This window comes from Falco cherrug, chromosome 4 (genome assembly GCF_023634085.1).
Source record: "Falco cherrug isolate bFalChe1 chromosome 4, bFalChe1.pri, whole genome shotgun sequence".
NCBI lineage: Eukaryota > Metazoa > Chordata > Aves > Falconiformes > Falconidae > Falco > Falco cherrug.
In genome coordinates, this window is record NC_073700.1 from 76,946,614 (window position 1) to 76,965,433 (window position 18,820).

General features: G+C 48.1%; 3 protein-coding genes across 5 annotated transcripts in view; 2 read left to right on the forward strand and 1 right to left on the reverse strand.

The window, feature by feature from the left end:
- On the reverse strand, nucleotides 1-5,388 carry TFPI2 (tissue factor pathway inhibitor 2). Of its 2 annotated transcripts, none has more exons than XM_055709692.1 (5): nucleotides 5,186-5,388; nucleotides 4,920-5,099; nucleotides 4,274-4,453; nucleotides 2,828-3,001; nucleotides 1-1,051 (listed from the first exon to the last, which is right to left on the reverse strand). In XM_055709692.1, the coding sequence occupies exons 1-5, from the start codon at nucleotides 5,265-5,267 to the stop codon at nucleotides 951-953; spliced, it is 717 nt and encodes a 238-aa protein (XP_055565667.1). In that variant the 5' UTR covers nucleotides 5,268-5,388; the 3' UTR covers nucleotides 1-950. The 2 variants fall into 2 exon arrangements, with proteins under 2 accessions (XP_055565667.1, XP_055565666.1); XM_055709691.1 differs by having other exon boundaries at nucleotides 1-1,054; nucleotides 5,186-5,356.
- Nucleotides 5,389-8,683: 3,295 nt separating this feature from the next.
- LOC102047210 (guanine nucleotide-binding protein G(I)/G(S)/G(O) subunit gamma-11) lies at nucleotides 8,684-12,550 on the forward strand. Of its 2 annotated transcripts, none has more exons than XM_055706630.1 (3): nucleotides 8,684-8,838; nucleotides 8,979-9,077; nucleotides 12,093-12,550. In XM_055706630.1, the coding sequence occupies exons 2-3, from the start codon at nucleotides 8,982-8,984 to the stop codon at nucleotides 12,216-12,218; spliced, it is 222 nt and encodes a 73-aa protein (XP_055562605.1). In that variant the 5' UTR covers nucleotides 8,684-8,838; nucleotides 8,979-8,981; the 3' UTR covers nucleotides 12,219-12,550. The 2 variants fall into 2 exon arrangements, with proteins under 2 accessions (XP_055562605.1, XP_055562606.1); XM_055706631.1 differs by having other exon boundaries at nucleotides 8,697-8,836; nucleotides 8,974-9,077.
- A 107-nt stretch (nucleotides 12,551-12,657) lies between these two features.
- The window catches only part of LOC102055577 (probable acyl-CoA dehydrogenase 6), a 90,643-nt gene continuing 84,480 nt past the window's right edge, over nucleotides 12,658-18,820 (forward strand). The window contains exon 1 of the mRNA XM_055706629.1: nucleotides 12,658-12,854. Within this exon, the coding sequence (XP_055562604.1) occupies nucleotides 12,702-12,854 (153 nt within the window). The 5' untranslated portion in view covers nucleotides 12,658-12,701. The remainder of the gene's footprint in view (nucleotides 12,855-18,820) is intronic.

Sequence of the window (18,820 nt, forward strand, 5' to 3'; positions counted from 1 at the left end):
TTTTTTCCCAAAAAACATTTTATTAATATTACTTATGAATTTATATTTAGAAAGTATTGTAGGTGAAAGTAATTGAAATTCAGACGTGGCTCAAATATGAAACGTACAAGACAGTGCAATAATATCACCATAGGCTTAATCTATCATAAGATATACCATAGTGCCTCAAAAGAGGGATTACATGAGGTCTGCAGAAACTTCAGCTTTTCTGCTTTAGCAGCCACCACATAAACACAAATATCAAGATCCTGTGCAGATGTAATCGGTGTAGCTCCATTAAAATCATTAAAAATGTGCTGATCTGTGCCATACGAGAATCTGGAGTGTAACTTAGCAGAAATTTCAAATGCCGTGAAAAAGTAATGGCTACATTTTCAAAGTAACCCTATTCCCAGTCTTCTCTCGTGGGATGAGTCAGATTTAAGTTTACACTTCTTTTACTATTATGAAGGTTTCTGAAAGCCTTGACTATGAACATAACTGTAAAGGGCAGTCTACTTAAATGATAGTGCCAAAGTCTGTAAAATGGCAGGGCAATAAACTTCTGAACCCATTTTTGAAAGAGAATGACAAAAAAATCTATGGCAGAGATTTAGCTTTGTACTCTCCTTAGTTATACTTAGAGAAGATTGATCTTGCAAATCTTAATTGGTTTGTAACAGCTGAAATATTCTCCCCAGGCAGTAGTAACATTCCCCTAATAAAAAACACGGAAATCTTATTACCTGGCTTTGCCAAAGTATTACTGCAAAGACAACAGACTGGAAGAACCAAACTTAGGTTCATTCTTCTTCTATTAGATGTAGTTCTTTATAAAAGGTGAGTTGGAAATAAAAAGCAGTTCTGAAAAGACAGAACTGACGGCATATAAAACTGTGTGGAAACTATTTTACAAAAGAAGAAAGTGGAATCAAAACAAGGTAGTTCAAACATCCAAGTGCACATCAGCTTTAAGACTTCAGGTTATACGTCTGAGGTTTTTTAGTCAGTTTTCTCATCATTTTTCTGCGGAATACATTAGCTGGCTTGTTGATTCTTGGTTTCTGAGTCCCTGCTAAGAAAACAAAGGAAGCATTTAGGGAAACTGACAAAACTGTTATTACTCTTTAGGTTTTTAATTAAATAGATCAGAAACCTTTTCACTCCAAAAGCTATAGATCATTTTAAACAGCAGCTGTATATTTGCACAGGGAAGGTCAACTGAATTCAACCTGAGACTCCAAAAGGTAACAAGAAAGGTGCTGGGGAGGAAATTATGAGCAGGACAGGAGTGGCTGAAGTTGGTTGAAAGATTTGCTTAATGTTGCTTTACACTCCCAAGCTATAGAAGCGAATATGTATAGCACAACATTAATTAGCACTAATTATGCCCTTAGCCATGAGCTTTGGTTGTACCAAGCTTTACAATTTACTGAATTGTGAAATCCACAAGCTGATGAAAAGCTTATAACCGATCCTTTACATTTGGCTCTCTGGTGCTCTGGTTATGGGACAGACAGCGTTTCCTTACTACTTTCTTCCACAAAAGAGTGAGGAAGGGAGAACCACCAGGTGGGTCTGGCTGGGTGTGGGCAGGGGCAGAGTGCGGGGCTGCGACGCTGATGAGGCAGTTTCCTTCCTCCTCTCTTCCTGCACACTTATGCTGGAGCCTGGCCCTACCATTTCCCAGGTAGTAATAGATGCAAATTAGATAATCACAGGAATCCCAGTAGACTTAGCATGCTATTAAAGACTCTTTTATAATACTAGAATGGCAGAGACACTCTCAGACTTGTCACCCACAGAAATATTACTGTCATGACTAACTGGCAGACAATAGTTTTACTTCTGAGGATGGGTGCAATTCCTCAGGCTGCAACCCTTGCCCGTGTTCTGGATTTCCAGCCCAGAACTGAAGACCTAAGCCCTCTGACTACACATCTTAAATACTGATGTACTTGGACCTTGTGCATATCTCATGTTTAATATAGAGCTACTTTGGGGGTTCCCCCCCCAAAAAAAAGAAAAACAACAAAACACCAAAACCCAAAAAACATGCTAGATACAGCCTTAATTTTTTTCCTGTTAGTATCAATTTTTAAAATATTGTGCTGTATCTGTTTCCTGAGTGCTGTGGGAATCAACACACAGTCATGCTTTTCTCTCTGTCATTGATTTACATATCAAACTAATTAAACGAGGGTATTAAAACTTGCAATAGCCGTATGAACATATAAATATGACTGCAGGTAAAAGCACAACCATTTTGACTTACAAGTACAGCCGATAGCTGATTTGAATAAAACCATTCAGAAAAATCAATTACCATTCCCAACCTTCCCCCACCCCAGTCACAGAAACAGTTGCCTCAGCACAAGTGAGGAGGCAGAAATCTTTAGGAATGGGAGTAGGAAACGCGAACAGGCAGCAGGAAATCAGGGGAAGATGGTAACTGCTGAAAATGCAAAGAAAAGTAAAATTGATTTCACAACTCACTTTAATTCTACTTAAAAATATCTAGATGAAAAAGATACCTTAATTAGTGTTCATTCTGGTACTGAACAGTTTAAAGACTGGTTCCTTGCAGGCTCGGATAAATTAGTCTTGTTGTACGCCCTTCCCTGTATTTCGTTAAAAAATGGTGTAACCCCTCACACCTCACTGATCATGTCAGAAGGATTTAGTGTTGCATCTCAGTTTTCCCTGCCTTTGAAAGCATGGAGTCCAAAATGCAAAACACATACACTTGTGGCAAGACAAGTTGAGTAGAGGAACACTGTGAAGACTTGTTCCTGCTATTTGGACTGCTTTATCTGCTTGTGACTGACAAAATACAAAACAATCTTACCTTTTCTGCAGACATTGTAGCAATCTGTTTCAGTAACAAAGTTATTGGCATTTCCACCACAGCCGGTATATTTGAACTCCTTACACGATTTAGTCTTGCTGTCATAGTAATAGCGAGGCACAGAAGAAGAACACAGTCCTTCATCCTTTGGGCTATAGCATAGCATGGGACCAGCTTGGAAAAAAAGAAGGGGGGAAGGAAGAGCGACAGGTAAATTACATAAATGTAATCTCTGTGCCCAACTTCTTAAAATTTACCCTGCAATAAATTTATGGCTGAACTGCTCTTGTTCCCATTGAATTGACATGACGGCTACTGATGACTTCAGAGACTTCACTCCATCTTATTCCTGTGAGTTATGAATATGAGAAAGCAACAGTCCCAGAAAATAGGATTAATATCCCAAAACTGAAATTCATCAGCTTTCCCCATTTGTGGTGCCAGCCATACAACAGCCAAGTTATTTACATGGTCTGGCCAGAAGTTTTATTCCATGTATCTACAGGAATATAAAAATAATTCCACTGGAACTATCTCTGTAAAGGAAAAAGGCACGATTTTGTTTATCCTTTCTATGATTTTGCCAGCAAATCCTGCCTGCTTGCAGCAAAAGGACAACCCCCACCACTTTCCTCACAAGAATCACATTTCATTTTGCCTCAACAAAATTTTACTTTTCTTGCTGGAGACCTTTTCTCAGTTTATTGGATGTGCAACAGAGAAATTAAAAATAATTTAGCATTCACCTGTGAAAAGGCTGGCAATCTGTCATCAGCCAAAAATAACTGTCTCATCAAGCACTAACAAGGCTTAGCCAGTGACAGCTTTTATACATTTTGGTAGGTCTCTCTTCTTCAAAGAGCCTCTCTTGCACTGGATATTAACCTGGTGTTTATGACAAAACGTAGCTATAGTCACCTGCTCATAATTACCACCTCTCTTCTTTAAAGCTTGTCTGGAGAGGCAGTGAAGAGTTGTGTGAGGCAAAAAACTTTTATCAGAAGTTGAGCTGTCAAGTGCCAAAAGCCCAAGCCACCTAATACTATGTGTCAGGCCTGAATTTTAGAAAGGCACTTCTGCTTTATATTATAATATCACTGCCCTGAACTTAACTGCCACAACGCCTTGTACATGTGCCCCAACACAGATCTCCAACCTTACTTCCCTTCAGATTACACAGGTACAACTCTCTAGAAGTCAAGAGATCAGATGGGTGGAGCTTTGGGCATATTTAAGGTCACAATATTAAACTAACAGCATTTTCGCTTTTTCAGTAACAGCAGAGACAAGTGACACATGAAAGTCTGCAGGCAATATAAACATCTGCTCCACAGAAGTCTTCCAAAACATTGCTGTACGGGTATACAGAGAAAATATCAAATAAAATATCATCTTCGTATCACTTTCAATCCATCTATTTTATTAAGAATTTGGAACAACCATTACTTTTCTCTGGCAGACAGTGGTCCACACAAGACTGCAAATCTCTGAAGTTGTTGCCATTTCCATAACAGCCACCGTAGATGAACTCCTCACACCTCATCGAACTCAAGTTAAAGGCATATCTTTTTAGATAACTCCTGCAAGGTCCTCCGTCAGCCTCCAACCGGCATAATTTGGGCACTTCTAAAAAAAAAAAAAACCAAACACAAATTCATCCCCTTAAAATCAACCCTTCATGCTCCCTGTACTGAACAACATGGTGGTGTGGACAAAATGCTGTGACTCCGGTCAGAGGCAAGACCCAGCTTGTCCCACGACCTGCGTTCTTTAATAGAGTGGGATAAGATTTACAGGAGGAATCTGATGCATTAATCAGCAACTAAGCATCACATTAAATCACGTTTATAATATTAAGAGTCAAAATCCACGTCACCTCTGAGCCAGCCTGCTGGGGTTTCTCTGCATAAACCCGACATCAGCGAAAAGCAGCAACAGGCGGGAGGGACAGACAGAGCAGACGCGGTGAGTCCCGCAAGCGTCGCAGCCCCCCACGGCCCCCCGCCACCCCGGGGGGACCCCGGGGGCTCTGGGCCCCGTCGGCTCGGCCCCCGGCACTGCGGAGGGCGGCGGGACCGGTCCCCGGACTCACTTTTGATGGTCCAGCAGCTCTTCTCGCAGTCGTCGAGGGTGAGGAAGTTGTTGGCGTTGCCGTGGCAGCCCCCGTAGGTGAACTCCTGGCAGCTCTGCGTGTACCTGTCGTAGTACCAGCGCGGCACCAGGGCGCGGCAGGGGCCGTCATCGGGGGGCAGCAGGCAGGCGCGCTGCTTCTCTGCGGGAGACACCAGCGACCGGGGCTGAAGCCACCTGGGCGGCGGAGGCAGCCCCGGCCCCGTTCAGCCGCCCGCGGGCTCCTACCTGTCAGCGTGCGCGGGGCCAGGGCCGCGCAGGCCAGCGGCAGCAGCAGCGCGGGCAGCGGCAGGCGGCGGCCGGCGGCCATGTCGCGGCGGCGGCGGACGGGAGGGAGGGAGGCAGGGCCGGCGGCGGGCGGGTGGCACAGGGTCCCGGGAGCGAGCGGCGCGGCCCGGCCCGACGGCAGCGCTTTATATGCGCCGAGACGGCTTGCCCGGGCCGCCTCCCTCGTGCGCACGTGGTGGGAGGGGAAGGTCTGATTCAGCTGGCAGCAGGTCCCCGCTGTCCCGGCCGTCACCGGGGCGCGGCTGAGCCCGAGCGCCGGGGCCGCCCCCCGCCCCGCCGCCGTCGGGGGGAGCCTCTGCCGGGGCCAGGCGGGCAGCGCCGCCGGGGCCGGCTCGGCGTCGGGCTGCGCCGCCCACGGCGCAGGGGCTTCCGTCGGGGGGCTACGGGGAGCTGGCCGGGGTCCACGGCTGCGGCGTCCCCGTCCGTGTGCCCCTCTCCCCGCTCCCCTCACATTACGGGATGATGCTCAAAGAGCATTTCCCGTTAATCACGGCGAAATCCGGGACGGGTCACTTCGCGAAAGTCATCTCCCCCCTCGCCCTGGCTCCCGCGGCGGCCGCGCTCGGAGGCTGCGGGCAGGAGGCGGCAGGACGGGCGAAATCAAACGGGGGGGCCTCCGGCGGGGCCTCGTCCAGCCGGGACAAGCACCAGCCGCTTAGCGAGCACCGCTAGAGATAACACCAATAAACCCGCGTTACTGGTTTAATCCCGTTGCGTGTAACGCCGATGAACTTGAGAAATCGGAGGCACCGTCAGTGGGCTTGGACTCCCGGGAAACCTGAGAGGCTGGATGGAGGAAACCTCTGGCTAGTTCAAAGAAAACTGGATCTGAGGAAATACTATGACTTGGTTTATTCTGTAGATTTTAACCCCACCAGGCAATCTGGTGGGATCTGGGGGTGAGCACAAACAGCATACTTTCCCCCTCTAATCTGTTAGCGGCATCACATTAATTAGTGTTTACTCCAGGTTTAATACAGTAAAAGAGATGAGTGGCTGCAAGTTAGGTGTGCTCTCTATAGATAACAGTAAGCTAATCTGATCTCCTATTGTTCTCCTCCACTCCCTTTACGGTGACGGCGTTGGGTCCCAGTCCTTCAGGCAGGTGCTGCATCAATGGGATTGTGATACAGGGCCCTGGAAATCCGTGGCCTGCAGGAAAGAAGCCACAGTCCGTACGGGCTGTAAGGAGCAGGAACTTCATAGCACCCTTATTATTTCAGGAACTGACTTTCTTTCTATGGCTTCTCTGCTTTTTCTTATACGGTGGCTGACTACAGCCTAGTTTTCTGACATAGTTTTATATTTCATAAAGGCAAGAAAGAAGAGCACATTTAATCTGTACCCCACCTACGTAGCTTCTGAAACGATACGAAGGGAACTCTCTCCCTCCTTTTTCAGCACTTTCCCTTTTTACAGAATCTCCAGTTGCCAAAGGTTAAGTGGGTGCTTTGGTGATAAAAAAGTAAACCCTGGTAGGGTTTGAGGTGTCACCATGGGGCACATCTGCCATGTTTTAGAATCTTATAGCTACAGCTGCCAGTAGTCCTCATTTTTAGAGGGTTTGTCAGGCCTACTAAGCCCAGTAACTATAGTAAAGCTTATGTCTCCCCAGTAGGAAAGAACAAACAAACAAAACAACATACATTTTCTGTTTCCAGAAAAAATCAAAAGGCCATCTTTCTAATATTAAGAAACTCTCAAGTGATTTTTAAATTAATAATATCCTTTAGTTTTCATTGGATTTTGTTGGAATTGCAAATAAAGTCATTGAAATACCTCTTTAAACAATAGTACCAAAATGAATACTGTCATGCAAATACCATTTTCCATATTATCCATTTTTCTGTGCACAGACACATACAAATCAAAGTTTGAGCTAAACCCACCTACACATCAGTGTTGCAGTGCATTGCAGTGTTTATTCAGCTGCTCCTCTGCTATAACAGCAAAGCTCACTTAGATAGGTAAGTATCTGTAAAAATATATGAAGTAGAGTAGAAGTTAAACAGAGCCAGTGGTAGAAAGTCCTTTATTAACTACCATTAGCAGAGCTAGTCATGTCAGATGACAGCTGACTATAGGCTTTCCATTGCAGGGTTATTGGTACCAAGCTGTGACTGTCCTTCCCACCCTAATCATGTTCACGATGTGCCAGAGCCCACCCTCAGCTCGCTCCCACACCCCACACCTGCCACCACCACACCACATGCTGTCTCTCGGCACCACAATGTTTCTGCTCCCGCCAGCAGCCCTGGCTCCCTTGGCTCCTTCCACCTGTTTTGGCTGGCTCGCAACCAGCAGCTGGTGGGGTTTGGAGATGCAGCTGCCAGTGTAGATTGAGGGAGTGTAGAAATTGCATATCAACAGCTGGGAGTGAGGAGATAATAGCCAGAGGGAGGGGAGGAGGAACTGATTTTAGTGAACTGGCTAAAATAAAACGAATACAAACCCCAAGAGCACTACAAGAATAGCACTGGAGAAGGGAGAAGAAGGATGTAAATCTTACACAGTGCCGACAGCTGCTTACATCTGGTCAGTGGGGAGAGGAGAGAGGAGTGTCTTTAAGGGGAAGAGCCAGAGATGGGAAGAGGGAGGGATGACCACCTATGGGGACCTTTGAAGAGCCAGATAACAGAAAGACTTGTGCAGGACCATTTTAATGGCCTGCAGCTTTGTTCAGTGTGAAGTCGTGAATTCTGCCTGCACTGGTATTGAAGGAAAGCAGCTGCTGGGATCAGAGGTGCTAGGTGTTACACAAACACACATGGAGGGACTGCCCTGTTCTGAGAAGTGTATCACCCTATTGAGATCTAGACCTCGAAAGTATATGCAACCACAGGAGAAGAATTTCCTAGCTCCTTCTTGTGTCTTCTGAAGCCATCACTTCTCTTACAAGGGGTGCTCCATCCTCAACACTCGTCACTACTCCATGACTCCATTTGACTCTAGACTAAGTCCAGAGACACTTAGTGCAGGCTGGGCAGAACAGCAGAGCTGCAATTCTGCTTTGCCCCCATACCTACCGACAAAAGTTGCTATGTCTGCCAGTGATGGGCTGGTCGCCCGCCTGGACGCTCGGCCTGAGAGGGGCGGTTCCTTCCCCTCTCTACCTTTTAGCCCACTTCATTCATAGTTGCAATGGACAAACCACCTGCTGCTGCCTTAGCTGGTGGGCAGTGGAGCACAGAGCCCAGGGATTCCGGTGGCACAGGCAGACAAGAACCATCGTGGGGGCCAGGAGGAGCAGGAGAGCTGGCAGAGGAGAAAGACCTTACGGCCGGGCCGAAACACCGGGCCGCCGCTGCTGCGCTCGCCCCTCTGCAGTGGTGAAGAGGGAGAGGGCGGCCCGGGAGGGTCGCTGCAGTCCCCCCTCCTGCCGCCGGCTGCCCCGCGGGGTGCCGGGGCGATGCCGCTGCCCGGGGCCGGTCCCTCCCTGCGCAGTCCGGGCGAGGGTCGGGGGCTCTAATCCGGCTCGGGGGGATTAGCGCGGCGGTTTAAAGGCCGGGACGGCGCGGGGACGGGGTGCCCGGAGCGCCGGGGAGGAAGCGGCCGCTGCTGCCGCCGCCGAAGGACAGCCCGGACGGCACCGTGTGAGTGAGGCCGGGGGCGGGCCGGGGGCGGCCGTCCTACCGCGCCCTCCCGGGGGCTCCGGCCCTGGCGCCCTCGCTGCCCAGAGGTAACCTCTTGTCCTTACTCCCTCTCTTCCTCCCCCCGCGCGTTGGCAGTGCAGACGATGCCAGCCATCAACATCGAGGACCTGAGCGAGAAGGACAAACTGAAAATGGAAGTGGAGCAGCTCCGGAAAGAAGTGAAGCTGGAGAGGCAGCCGGTGAGTGGCCGCGGAGAAGGGGCCCGAGGCTGCCCGGCGGCCGGCGAGGCCGGGGCCGCAGCGGGGAGAAGCCCGTTACTCGCCGGGCGGGGGTGAGGGGCTCGGGCGGCTCCCGGGGGCACGTCGGGGGGGCGGGCGGCGGGGCCGGGCGCGGCAGCGCAGCGTGGAACGGGAGCGCCCCGTCCCGCCTTAGGCAGGGGCAGCGGGGCTTCGGCAGCAGCTCTGCGGGAGACCCCCGGCTGTTCCGGGACGGCCGCAGTTTGCACCGACGGGTCCTGTCACCCCCAGTGGGGCAGGGACCGGGGACAGCGCTGGCGACATTCCACCGGTAGCCCCGCGTAGGAGCGCCGGCCCTTCACGGGGGTGACTGCAGAGCAAGGGGAAGGGGCGCACCGCCGCCGGGGTAAGGCGCCCCGAAGGGCTGGCACGGGCCCGCCGGCTGCGGCCGTTCCCGTTACATTTGGCACCCCATGGCTTCCCGGGCCTCGCGCGTCCCTGGAGCCCGCCGCCGGCACAGGGCAGCCTTTGCCTGGCGAGGGAGGAGCGCGCCGAGCTCAGTTCCCCCCTCTGGAGATCGCGCTGGGACCTGCCCGTGCCAGGTGAGGGGCGGTGTGCCTGCGGGGGCCTCGCCGCGGCACCGCTCCCGTCCCCGCCCGGCCGGGACCGCCGGCAGCCGGCGGGGTGCGGGGGACGCTGCCCTCGGTCCCGCACGGCTCCCGCCCCTCGCCCGCTGCGCAGCGCCCGGGCCAAGGGGCCGCCGGTGCAGGGCCGTGACCCGCCCGGCCTGAGCCGGCAGAAACACCATTTACAGCGATTGTTTCTTTCCACAGATGAAGCAGTTTCTTTCCAGTTAAGTTTTTGTAATCTTGCACATTTTCTGTGGATAAATGACATGCGGAGCTGACCTTGCTCCATGATAAAACTAGTATTTTTTTTATTTTCTTTTTTATTCTGCACGCCAGCAGAAGCAAACTGCATCTAAATAAACGCTTCTAGTTAGGACTAGAAATGCGTTTACGTGTGGGAACCGGTGCCATTAGCGGCTAATCACATTGCAGGTCTAGGTGTTTAACCCAGCTGCAGTTACATTGCAGCTGTCAGTAAGGTACCAGTGGCTGTAGAAGTTACGGTATAGTCTAAAGCTCCAGCAGTACTGAAGGCTCCACATCCAAGAACTATAGATATCTATATAATTCCTCAGAGTTCCCAAGCAACTGAAATATACTCAGTAGGATGTACAGATTTTTATTTTAATACTACTAATAATTATTCTTATTACAACTATTATTACTATTTAAAATTTTTTTTTAAATTTTTAGGATAAACCAAAAGCCTGATCACTTTAGGGAAATAGGTGTTTTCAAACCACCTGTAGTAAAGTACAGACAACATCCTCAATTTTAGCAGTGTATTATAACAGAGGTTTCACTGTGAGAATGAAATCTGTGTTGTAATTGTCACGGTCCCCTGGTACCTGTATGAGTGTTACAGGGACAAGGAAATGCAGAAGCCACACTTCTGTTATCACCTAAAGTGAAAATGTTTTGCCAAAGTTTTCCTGACCCTTTCCTATACCTTTACAGCACAAAGAGGAAATATCCTTTAGAATATTTTTTTTTACATACATAAAAATGCCTGAATGTATCTTTAAGCAGACAATTTTTTTTTTCTTTATGTGTGAAAAAGATCTTGTAAGTGTTGACTGAAGTAAACCAAGCCCTGGTCTTGCACATACTTTGGAGCACAGCTCTACTATGGCATAAGGTGCCCGAATTTGAATGAACAGGGTTTGTGAGGCACAGAAGAGGAAGGTACAAATAATGGGATTTGTAGGCCCAAATTCTTTGCTGTAAGGCAGCTAGAGGTAGTTAGATCTTATTTTATGCACTGTTTAGTGGGAATTAACTCTGAGTTCTTTCTAATGGCTTAAAGTTGAATTTTGCACAGGCTGTGCTCTGTTGGTATGTGATACAGCAGGTAAACTCATTAGTTCTTTTGTCATAATTTTACCTATGGAGTGAAAAATAATTAATAAAGAAGGGGCCTTGAATTAGAAATACTAGTCATGTAGTGGCCTGGCCAACAGAACAGCTGGTTCCTGCTGCTGGCTGCACTGCTATGCCTCTGCTAGGAGCGAGGGTAGGAAGGGAGGTGGTGGGGACGGAGCTGGGAGCCTGTCCTCACACACCAAGGACATTTTCTGCTGACACAGGGAAGGGAAACGAGATATGGTGGACAAAGATCTTTGGAGCTGGTGGGATTTGCTTGTGCACTCAGGTTCTGCAGATGCTGTTACTACATGTGCTGCACTTGCTCCATCTCAGTGAACAAAACCAACCCATTTCTTCGGTACAAGCGGGTTCTGTGCAGGCTTACTTACTGTGCACACTTACAGTGCTATTTTGTTATTAATGTCATGCAGAGTCTCATGGATATTATGTTCTCTCATAACACAATAGGCTGTTTTATTAACCGTTGCTTGAAACAACCCCAGGTAACCTGTAAGTAAATTGTCTTTCCTAGTCGGGTCTTCACTCCCATTCAAGGCGCATAGTTGCTTTTATAGGAGGTGGGAATTTGTATTACTACTGAAAATCATTACTGTATGTTTTGTTTGGGAAAAACATGTAAAGCCATAAATATTTTGACATGGAAAGTTCCTGATCCTGAACCCATTGACCATAAGTCATGCTGATGCCGAGGAATGTGAGCCACAGTTAAAAAAACTATATTGGCTAATAATAATAAAAAAGCAAGTTTAACTATGCAGCAGCTGCTGTTCCGAGCGGCATATACCTTCCCAGCGATACTCACATGCTCTGTGAATATCGGGCTGTGAAAAAGTGGAAGGAAGCAGAGTCTGCACATGGTTGGTGCTGGCTCTGCGGTCAGCTCTGTTCTGTTCGGTGGGAAGGTAGGCGAGAGATGGAGGGGTGCGAATTCCCTGGGGTGCTGGCTGACGTGCGGGGTGAGCTGCGGCCCTAACACAGGTCCTTCTCTGTTCTTTCACCCGAGGTGTCCAAGTGCTCCGAAGAGATCAAGAACTACATCGAGGAGCGATCGGGCGAAGACCCGCTGGTGCAGGGGGTTCCCGAGGACAAGAACCCCTTCAAGGAGAAGGGAGGCTGTGTCATCGCTTAGGAAGAGGAACCCAGCGCCTGCCACCGGAGCAGGCACTCTTGTACCCGTAGGGAGTCACTAGCGTGTCCCCACCGCCGCCGGTCCTTATGGGAAGAGCACAGGATCAGATTTTTTTTTTTTTCTTTTTCTTACAAAAATAAAGAAACCAACCCGAAAGCAGCCGAGCCCTGCGTCGGTGGCTCGGCAGGGACGGCTGTGCCCCGCTCCCCGGCGCGGCCGTCCCTCCTCCGCCGGCGGGGACGGCTCCTTTCGCTTCGCGGCGCCCGCTTTCGCCACCGGTTTACCGGTTGCTTCACGGCTGTTCGTTGGCATTAAAGCAAACCTGCCTGTAACGCGAGAGCCTGCCGTGGCTTGCTGCGGGGGAGAGGAGCTGGAGGAGGGACGGGCGGGGCGGTGCAGGGGCCGCCGGGGCGACCCGCACCAGCCGTTAAAGCTCGCCGGGGCAGGCAGGCCGCGGCCCCGGCCGGAGCGGGGCGGGCGGCGATGGCGCTGCGCGGCGGCGGGCGCTGGGCGCGCTTGGCCCCGGCGCTGCGCGGCGGCTCGGCCCCGGGACGCGGCGGCAGCTCCGGGCGGCGGGACGGCGGGGCGGTCGGTGACACACCGGGGTACCGCGACTTGCGGGCGGCCCTCAGGAAGGTACCAGGGGGTGGGGGTGGCGGCGGCGCTTCCCCGCGGCGGGCCCGGGAGCCAGGCCGCCCGAGGCGGAGCGAGCAGCCAGGGCAAGGCCAGCTTGACGCCCGAACGGCCCGGGATGTGTTTAAATACGTAAAGTTCCCCCTGCCGGTGTCAGAAACGAAATCGTGTGTCCCCTGCGTGCGACACAGCGGAGCAGAAAACCCCGTCCGTGGCGGGGGCTGCGGCGGGCCCGGCCCCGCGGGGGCCGTGCGGGATGTGCCCGGGGCTGCCCAACCGGCTGCTCCTGCCCCCGCCTCCCGCCCGCGGCCGCCGCACGGAGGACGGGGGGGTCGGCCCGGGGGCGCAGAGCGCAAGAAAAGGCCCCTTTGTCACTGCGCTCCTTCTAGGCGGGGGGTAACGGGAGGTTCCTATAAAACCGAATCGTAAACCCGGAGGAAAGGAGGCGCTTCTGCCAAGGTGGCGTGTAAACGGAAGGCCGGTGACAGTCCGCATGTCGCGATGTGGGCGAACCCTCGGGACCGCCGGCAGTGAGGGCAGCGCGGCTGTCCGGGGTCGGGAAGCGGGTGTCCGGGCGGGGGGAGCCCGGTGCGGCGCTCCGCCGGGGGGGGGGGGGGGCAGGGCCGGCCACCTTTCAGCTCTGAACCCGTGAGAGAAGTGCTGAGGCTCAGTGCCTATTAAAGGGGTACGCAGCGTTACGGGGCAGCCCCAGGGGAGATCAGAGGGACGTTACGGGGTGGGAAGGACCCGTCCCGGGTTTACCTGGGGGTTTACAAGTCTGAGCTGGCGGTGCGGTGCTCTGCTGTTGCTTTTTAAAAACAGTATGCACTGGATTAGCAGGTGTTAACTCCTTTATGTGAATTTGGAGCTGTATCTTTGACAGATGCTTTTTAAAATTACTTAAATAATCGTTTATTTCCATGGATAAATGTAAGTCTTTCCAAATTTCACCTCTTTCCCAGTTCACTGTGGGCAAAAGATAGTGGAGCTACTTCTGGGTCATGTGATCTTCACTTTTTTTTTTTTAGGAATCAACTTTCACACTTCCAGTGTTAAAACAAGATATCCCAAAGGCCATTCAGTTAATCAATTATCACTAAAATGAGGCTTGTTACTATTGAGCTTTAGTAGCTGTGGGTTCATCTTCCATGTTATAAGAAAAGAAGATTGAGGAATAAAAAAAGAGATGCATGACCAGTCTGTTTCCTAAGAAATTGGTTTCATTAGTCTAAATTCCTGGACCTTCTGCAAAGCAGAAATAAGCAGCCAAAGAATCAGTAGAAGAAGTTGGAAATGAATCCTCCCCTCTCACCTGGATTAATAGTGCAGGATTTTGTAGCTACTACCACAGTGTCACATTTGTGCTGATCTCATCTCATCTCATCTGCAGTGAGCCTTTGCTCTGTATGTCTGCAGAGTCATCTGCCTGGCAAACATGTTTCCTGGCATGCTGCGCCCTGTTGCCTATTCGGGCACTACAGCTGCATTAGTGAGAAATCAATGTCCTCCTGAAATACAGAGGTCAAGGCCAGTCCTTGTGAAGGCAATAATTCAGATCTGCAAGATTTTAAAGTCCTGCTTTGTCGTGGATAGGCTAAGGCACGTGTTGGATTGTATCTCAGGTGTTTGCAGCTGTGTATTAAGGATGGAATGAAAAGGGAGGCGAGAGAAAGTGGCTGTGTTAGTGCCTGCTGGTGCAGCATTTGCTGCTCTGCTGGGTGATACAGTGCAGTTTTTTACAAATACAAATACTCCCCCTCAGCCTTGTTTTTATATCCCCCAACACCTGTTACAGTGCAGCTAACAGTATGCCAGGCCTTGCTGGGTTTAGTGCAGATAATTGCATCATGGGTTAAGAGGGAATGTGGTGCTACGTCTACCACATAAATCTTTCTGATGAATACATTGTAGAAGAAATTACAGTAAGCAACATAAACTCAATTTTATCATTGTCCCATATTTTACAAAATAATTCTATAACATTTATTTTAGATTTTATCTGATCATATATAGAGAAAAAAATAATCACCAGTTTATGTCAAATCCAGTCTGTGGTTCTCCTCGCTCCCCCCAAGCTTCTAGCCATCAATGTTTATTTTGGCTTAAGTTAAGCCTGTCCCCAAAGACTTTAGGATAAACTGAAAAGTGAAGTCTTTGGGAGAGAATGACCACTCAGGATCTGTAACACATTTTAGGTGTACCTGTTATGAAATTTGGGACATGCTTTCACTGGTTAAACCCAGATGTAATGACGAGAGAAATCAGAGAAATGAGCAGTGCAATTCCATGAGTGAGAACTGTTAATTTTTTGTTTTCATTAATTTTATTTTTTAATCTATTAAATTAACATATTTTAAATGATCTGCAATTTTCCAATTGTTCTGAGCAGGATGAGGAAGAGACTCTTATAATTCCAGGGGGCTGTTTTTAGCAAGGTTATTGAAATAACCCTGTGAGTGGTTTCCTTTACAACTTTATAGGTCACCACCCTTCCTCTTGGAAATCGAAAACGTAACTTTTCCTTAACTTGTTGAACAATGCTTGCAGTGCACTAGTATCATACAGCTTGCTGTGTAATTAAATTATAATATAACTGGCTTGAAGGAAAAAGATTTAACCTACTCTGTGTATGTGTGCATAATAGTATGAGCATATATATATATATATATATATACGATATATACATGCTGTCCATTTTTCCTTTCCTCTGGCATTAGTAGTAAGAAGCTTTAGGAAACAAGTTCAAAAAGGATTGGCATGTATTTTGCTGAAGTTGCATGTAATATAAATGAGATTTCATTTTATAACCAGTGGTGACTTGGTCTGGTTACACAGTGTTCCACTTCTGTGGGATAAGCGGGATTTCCCCTGTGAGACTCTCCCAAAGGACACTGCTACTTTATTTGCCAGTCTTGGCTTGTATGTCATGAGTTTCTGTTTATTAATATGTATTTTTTTACAGTAATTAAAGCCCCTTCATGTTAGAGAATGCAGGATCTGAATTAAATGCTGACATTCACTTTAACTTTCAGGTAAAATTACTGTATATTCTCTGTCAAAAGAATGTGGCTCTTTTTGGCCTTCTGCAAAATACTGAAGAGTGACCACTATTGCCACTGGAGCACCTTGGATGCAATTGATTTATATATCTTTGTAATAAATCATAAAACCCAGTAACAGAACAGCAAAGTAGTAGGTCGCAGTTGTTACAAATAAATCACTTAAAAGATAGTTTCTCACTAAACTGGGAGGGAGAAAAGACGCAGCTGAATCTGCAAAATACATGACTTGCATCTGTAAGTTAAAAACCTTATTCATCCTGCACCTGAGAAAGAAGTTTCAGAAAGGAGACAGGTAAAAATTGTGACCCTAGTAAGGCTTACAGATTTTCCACTGAGTGCCCTTTTAAAGGAAGCAAAATGTATTCCCAGATTCTGGGGTATTGGCAATAGCCTTTGTCATCTTGTGCCTGACAGAAACACCGTATAAACATTTAGGGGCTAGTTCTCTTGCTGGTATAGATAAACACAGCAGTATCCTTTACCACTGCCAGGAATTTTTGGTGGTAAATTACCAGAGAGGAAATTGTCATAATTGGTTGCTCTTGTTATTGGAAGGAGCAGGTGGGATATACCACTGTAATAAGAAGGGCCACCCAATACATTCACTACTGCCTTACTAAGAGCTGCTTTTCAATCAATTTAGAGGAATAAGAGAGAAAAACATGAGCTTTAGCACAGTCAAGGAAGCTCTGTAAAAAGCTTTTTCTCATAATCAGAAAAAAGGTCACTTAATGTACAAATGCTTCATTGTCTAGCAAAAAATGCAGTAAAGGCAATTTTTTAAGCGGTGCTCTTACTTGTTGTCAGAGTAGTGTGTACATCTGAGATTGCATTTACAGTGTCCAAACACTGGATTTTTTTCCTATCCCATATTCATGTTAGAACAAATTTCCAGTACATCTAGTTAGACTTGTCTATGCGCATCTTTTAGTAGAACTGGGCCTAAGGGATATTTCTGTGGCTTGGATCGGGCTATTATATTGCTTTATCATTGTCATACCTGATAGGATTAGGCAATACAGTTAAGCACTTCTGACAACTAAAATTGTGTCTTAATAAGCAGTTCATGAGTAAGCAAATGTCCAGGGTTTATATATGTTTTGCCATGACTGCTCAGAAAATGTAACTTTGATTAAAACTTTTTAGGTCAAGTTTGATGTGCAGTTAGATCTCCCCACGCTGCCCCAGCCAGGCATCGAGGTGCTCTGAAAGCTTGCCTGTATTTCATTGAGTCTTGCTCTGGACTTTGAGATTCAGGGAGATTTTTTCTGCCTCTTTGGGCTCAGAAGGAGAGTGAAAGCTTACATCCAGGTGCAGTCTTTGAAGATGAAATTTGGCAGATGAATGCTGATACATTACATGAGGAGACTTCCAGGATACTTGGTGTGCTTCCTAAAATTACTTGCTGTTATGCATCCAGGTTTGTGTATCTACACAGGAATTATTTTATTTTAAACATCTTTTAAGAGCCAATGTTCCCTGGTGATTAGCCCTGGCAGCAGCACCTGAGCTGTGTGTTCCCTCAGATAGGTTTCAATGCCTAGTTTTTAACTTCTCATTAAAAAATTGGAGCATTAGTTTCTCTGTAGGAGTAAGTCAGGATGAGCTTAATAATTTGAACTATTTCTAGAAATTCCATTATATCTGCAATCTGCCATTTTATACATGGCAGCCTTCAAAACATGCCGTGTAAACCTGAGATTGGGCAAACTGGTACAGGCAGTGTATGGCGTTCCTGAAAGTCCAACAAGTGTCTGAAATGGTGAGGTGCAGAGATCCTAAGGAGAAGGGAGTAGTGGGGAAGCCAAATTGTTGCACCTCAGACTGCTCTTTCGTGGTGGATGTTCTGCTCCCTGCCCGTGCTGCATGCCAGGCCGCTGGAGGAGAAGGTGCTCCGTGAAAGCTAAAGGACAGGAAGGCTGGAGTATGGAGAATGCTCTGATGCACTCTTGACCATGCCAGCCGATGTCTGGTCTCTGGCACTGCTGCACAACCAGCAGGGTTTTGTCTGTCATCGGGAGCCGCCTTTCCCTGTCAGCATCACCCACACCTGCTGTGGGCAGGAGGCTGGGCTGGAGGAAGCACTGCAGTGTTTGAGAGCGGAGATGCTCCTCAGGCAGGTTTGGGAGGATTTCTTGAGAGCAGGTGCTTTCAGATCTGTTGTCACAAGTATTGCTGTTAGAAGAATGCAGTGGGATAAGCACGATGGTGTGTGTCGTGATTGCATTTTCAGAGGCAGAGAAGGAAATTACAAGCTCCTCTCTTATTCTTGAGAAAAAACCAAACTTTCCTGGGGAAGCAGATAAAATCCTGGAGAGAAATCACCTTGTTTAGAGAGAAATGCGGAACATTTTATTTCAGCTTAGCTTTCTCCCAGCCACAAAAAAACCCAAACAAACAAAAGAAAGCACCAAAAAAAACCCCCACCCCCCAAAAAAAAGGAAAGTAGAAGGAACTAGAGCATGCTGAAGCAGTGCATTAAGTAGATACTGTGTAAGCTTCTTGTGGTTCAGATGACCCTACAAATTTTTGGCTGATGATTCAGTATTATGAATTAGCAGACCTTCAATGGGGTCAGCTTTTTTAATCAGTGAGGATACCCCAAACTTATTAGGTACTTGGCTGATATGATGATGAGCATAGGTTAAGTGCCAGAATATATATAAACAGGCATAAGTTGCCGGTCTGTGGTGAGTCTTCGTCTACGGTTTGGCATGTGTAGAGGTGTTCTTTGAATAACTCTAAATAATGTTTTTTCCTCTTTTGGTGACATGAGATGAAGAAAAGGTGAGGGCAGCAATAAAGTTAGGATCAGTTTCTAGGACTGAGTATTTTTCTTTTTAGCTAATGGATTCAGTCATGGTGCGGGTTTCTTGGATGTGGTCAGTAAACCATGTCTTATGTCCA

What these genes read in the sequence shown, in the direction of transcription:
- LOC102047210 (XM_055706630.1), top strand. Translation starts at nt 8,982, where the DNA reads ATGCCAGCCATCAACATCGAGGACCTGAGCGAGAAGGACAAACTGAAA. An exon ending in TGAAGCTGGAGAGGCAGCCG is followed by an intron (nt 9,078 to 12,092) that starts GTGAGTGGCCGC and finishes CTTTCACCCGAG; the next exon opens with GTGTCCAAGTGCTCCGAAGA.
- TFPI2 (XM_055709691.1), bottom strand. Translation starts at nt 5,267, where the DNA reads ATGGCCGCCGGCCGCCGCCTGCCGCTGCCCGCGCTGCTGCTGCCGCTG. An exon ending in CCACTGTCTGCCAGAGAAAA is followed by an intron (nt 3,002 to 4,273) that starts GTAATGGTTGTT and finishes TTTTTTTCCAAG; the next exon opens with CTGGTCCCATGCTATGCTAT. An exon ending in CTACAATGTCTGCAGAAAAG is followed by an intron (nt 1,055 to 2,827) that starts GTAAGATTGTTT and finishes TTGTTTTCTTAG; the next exon opens with CAGGGACTCAGAAACCAAGA.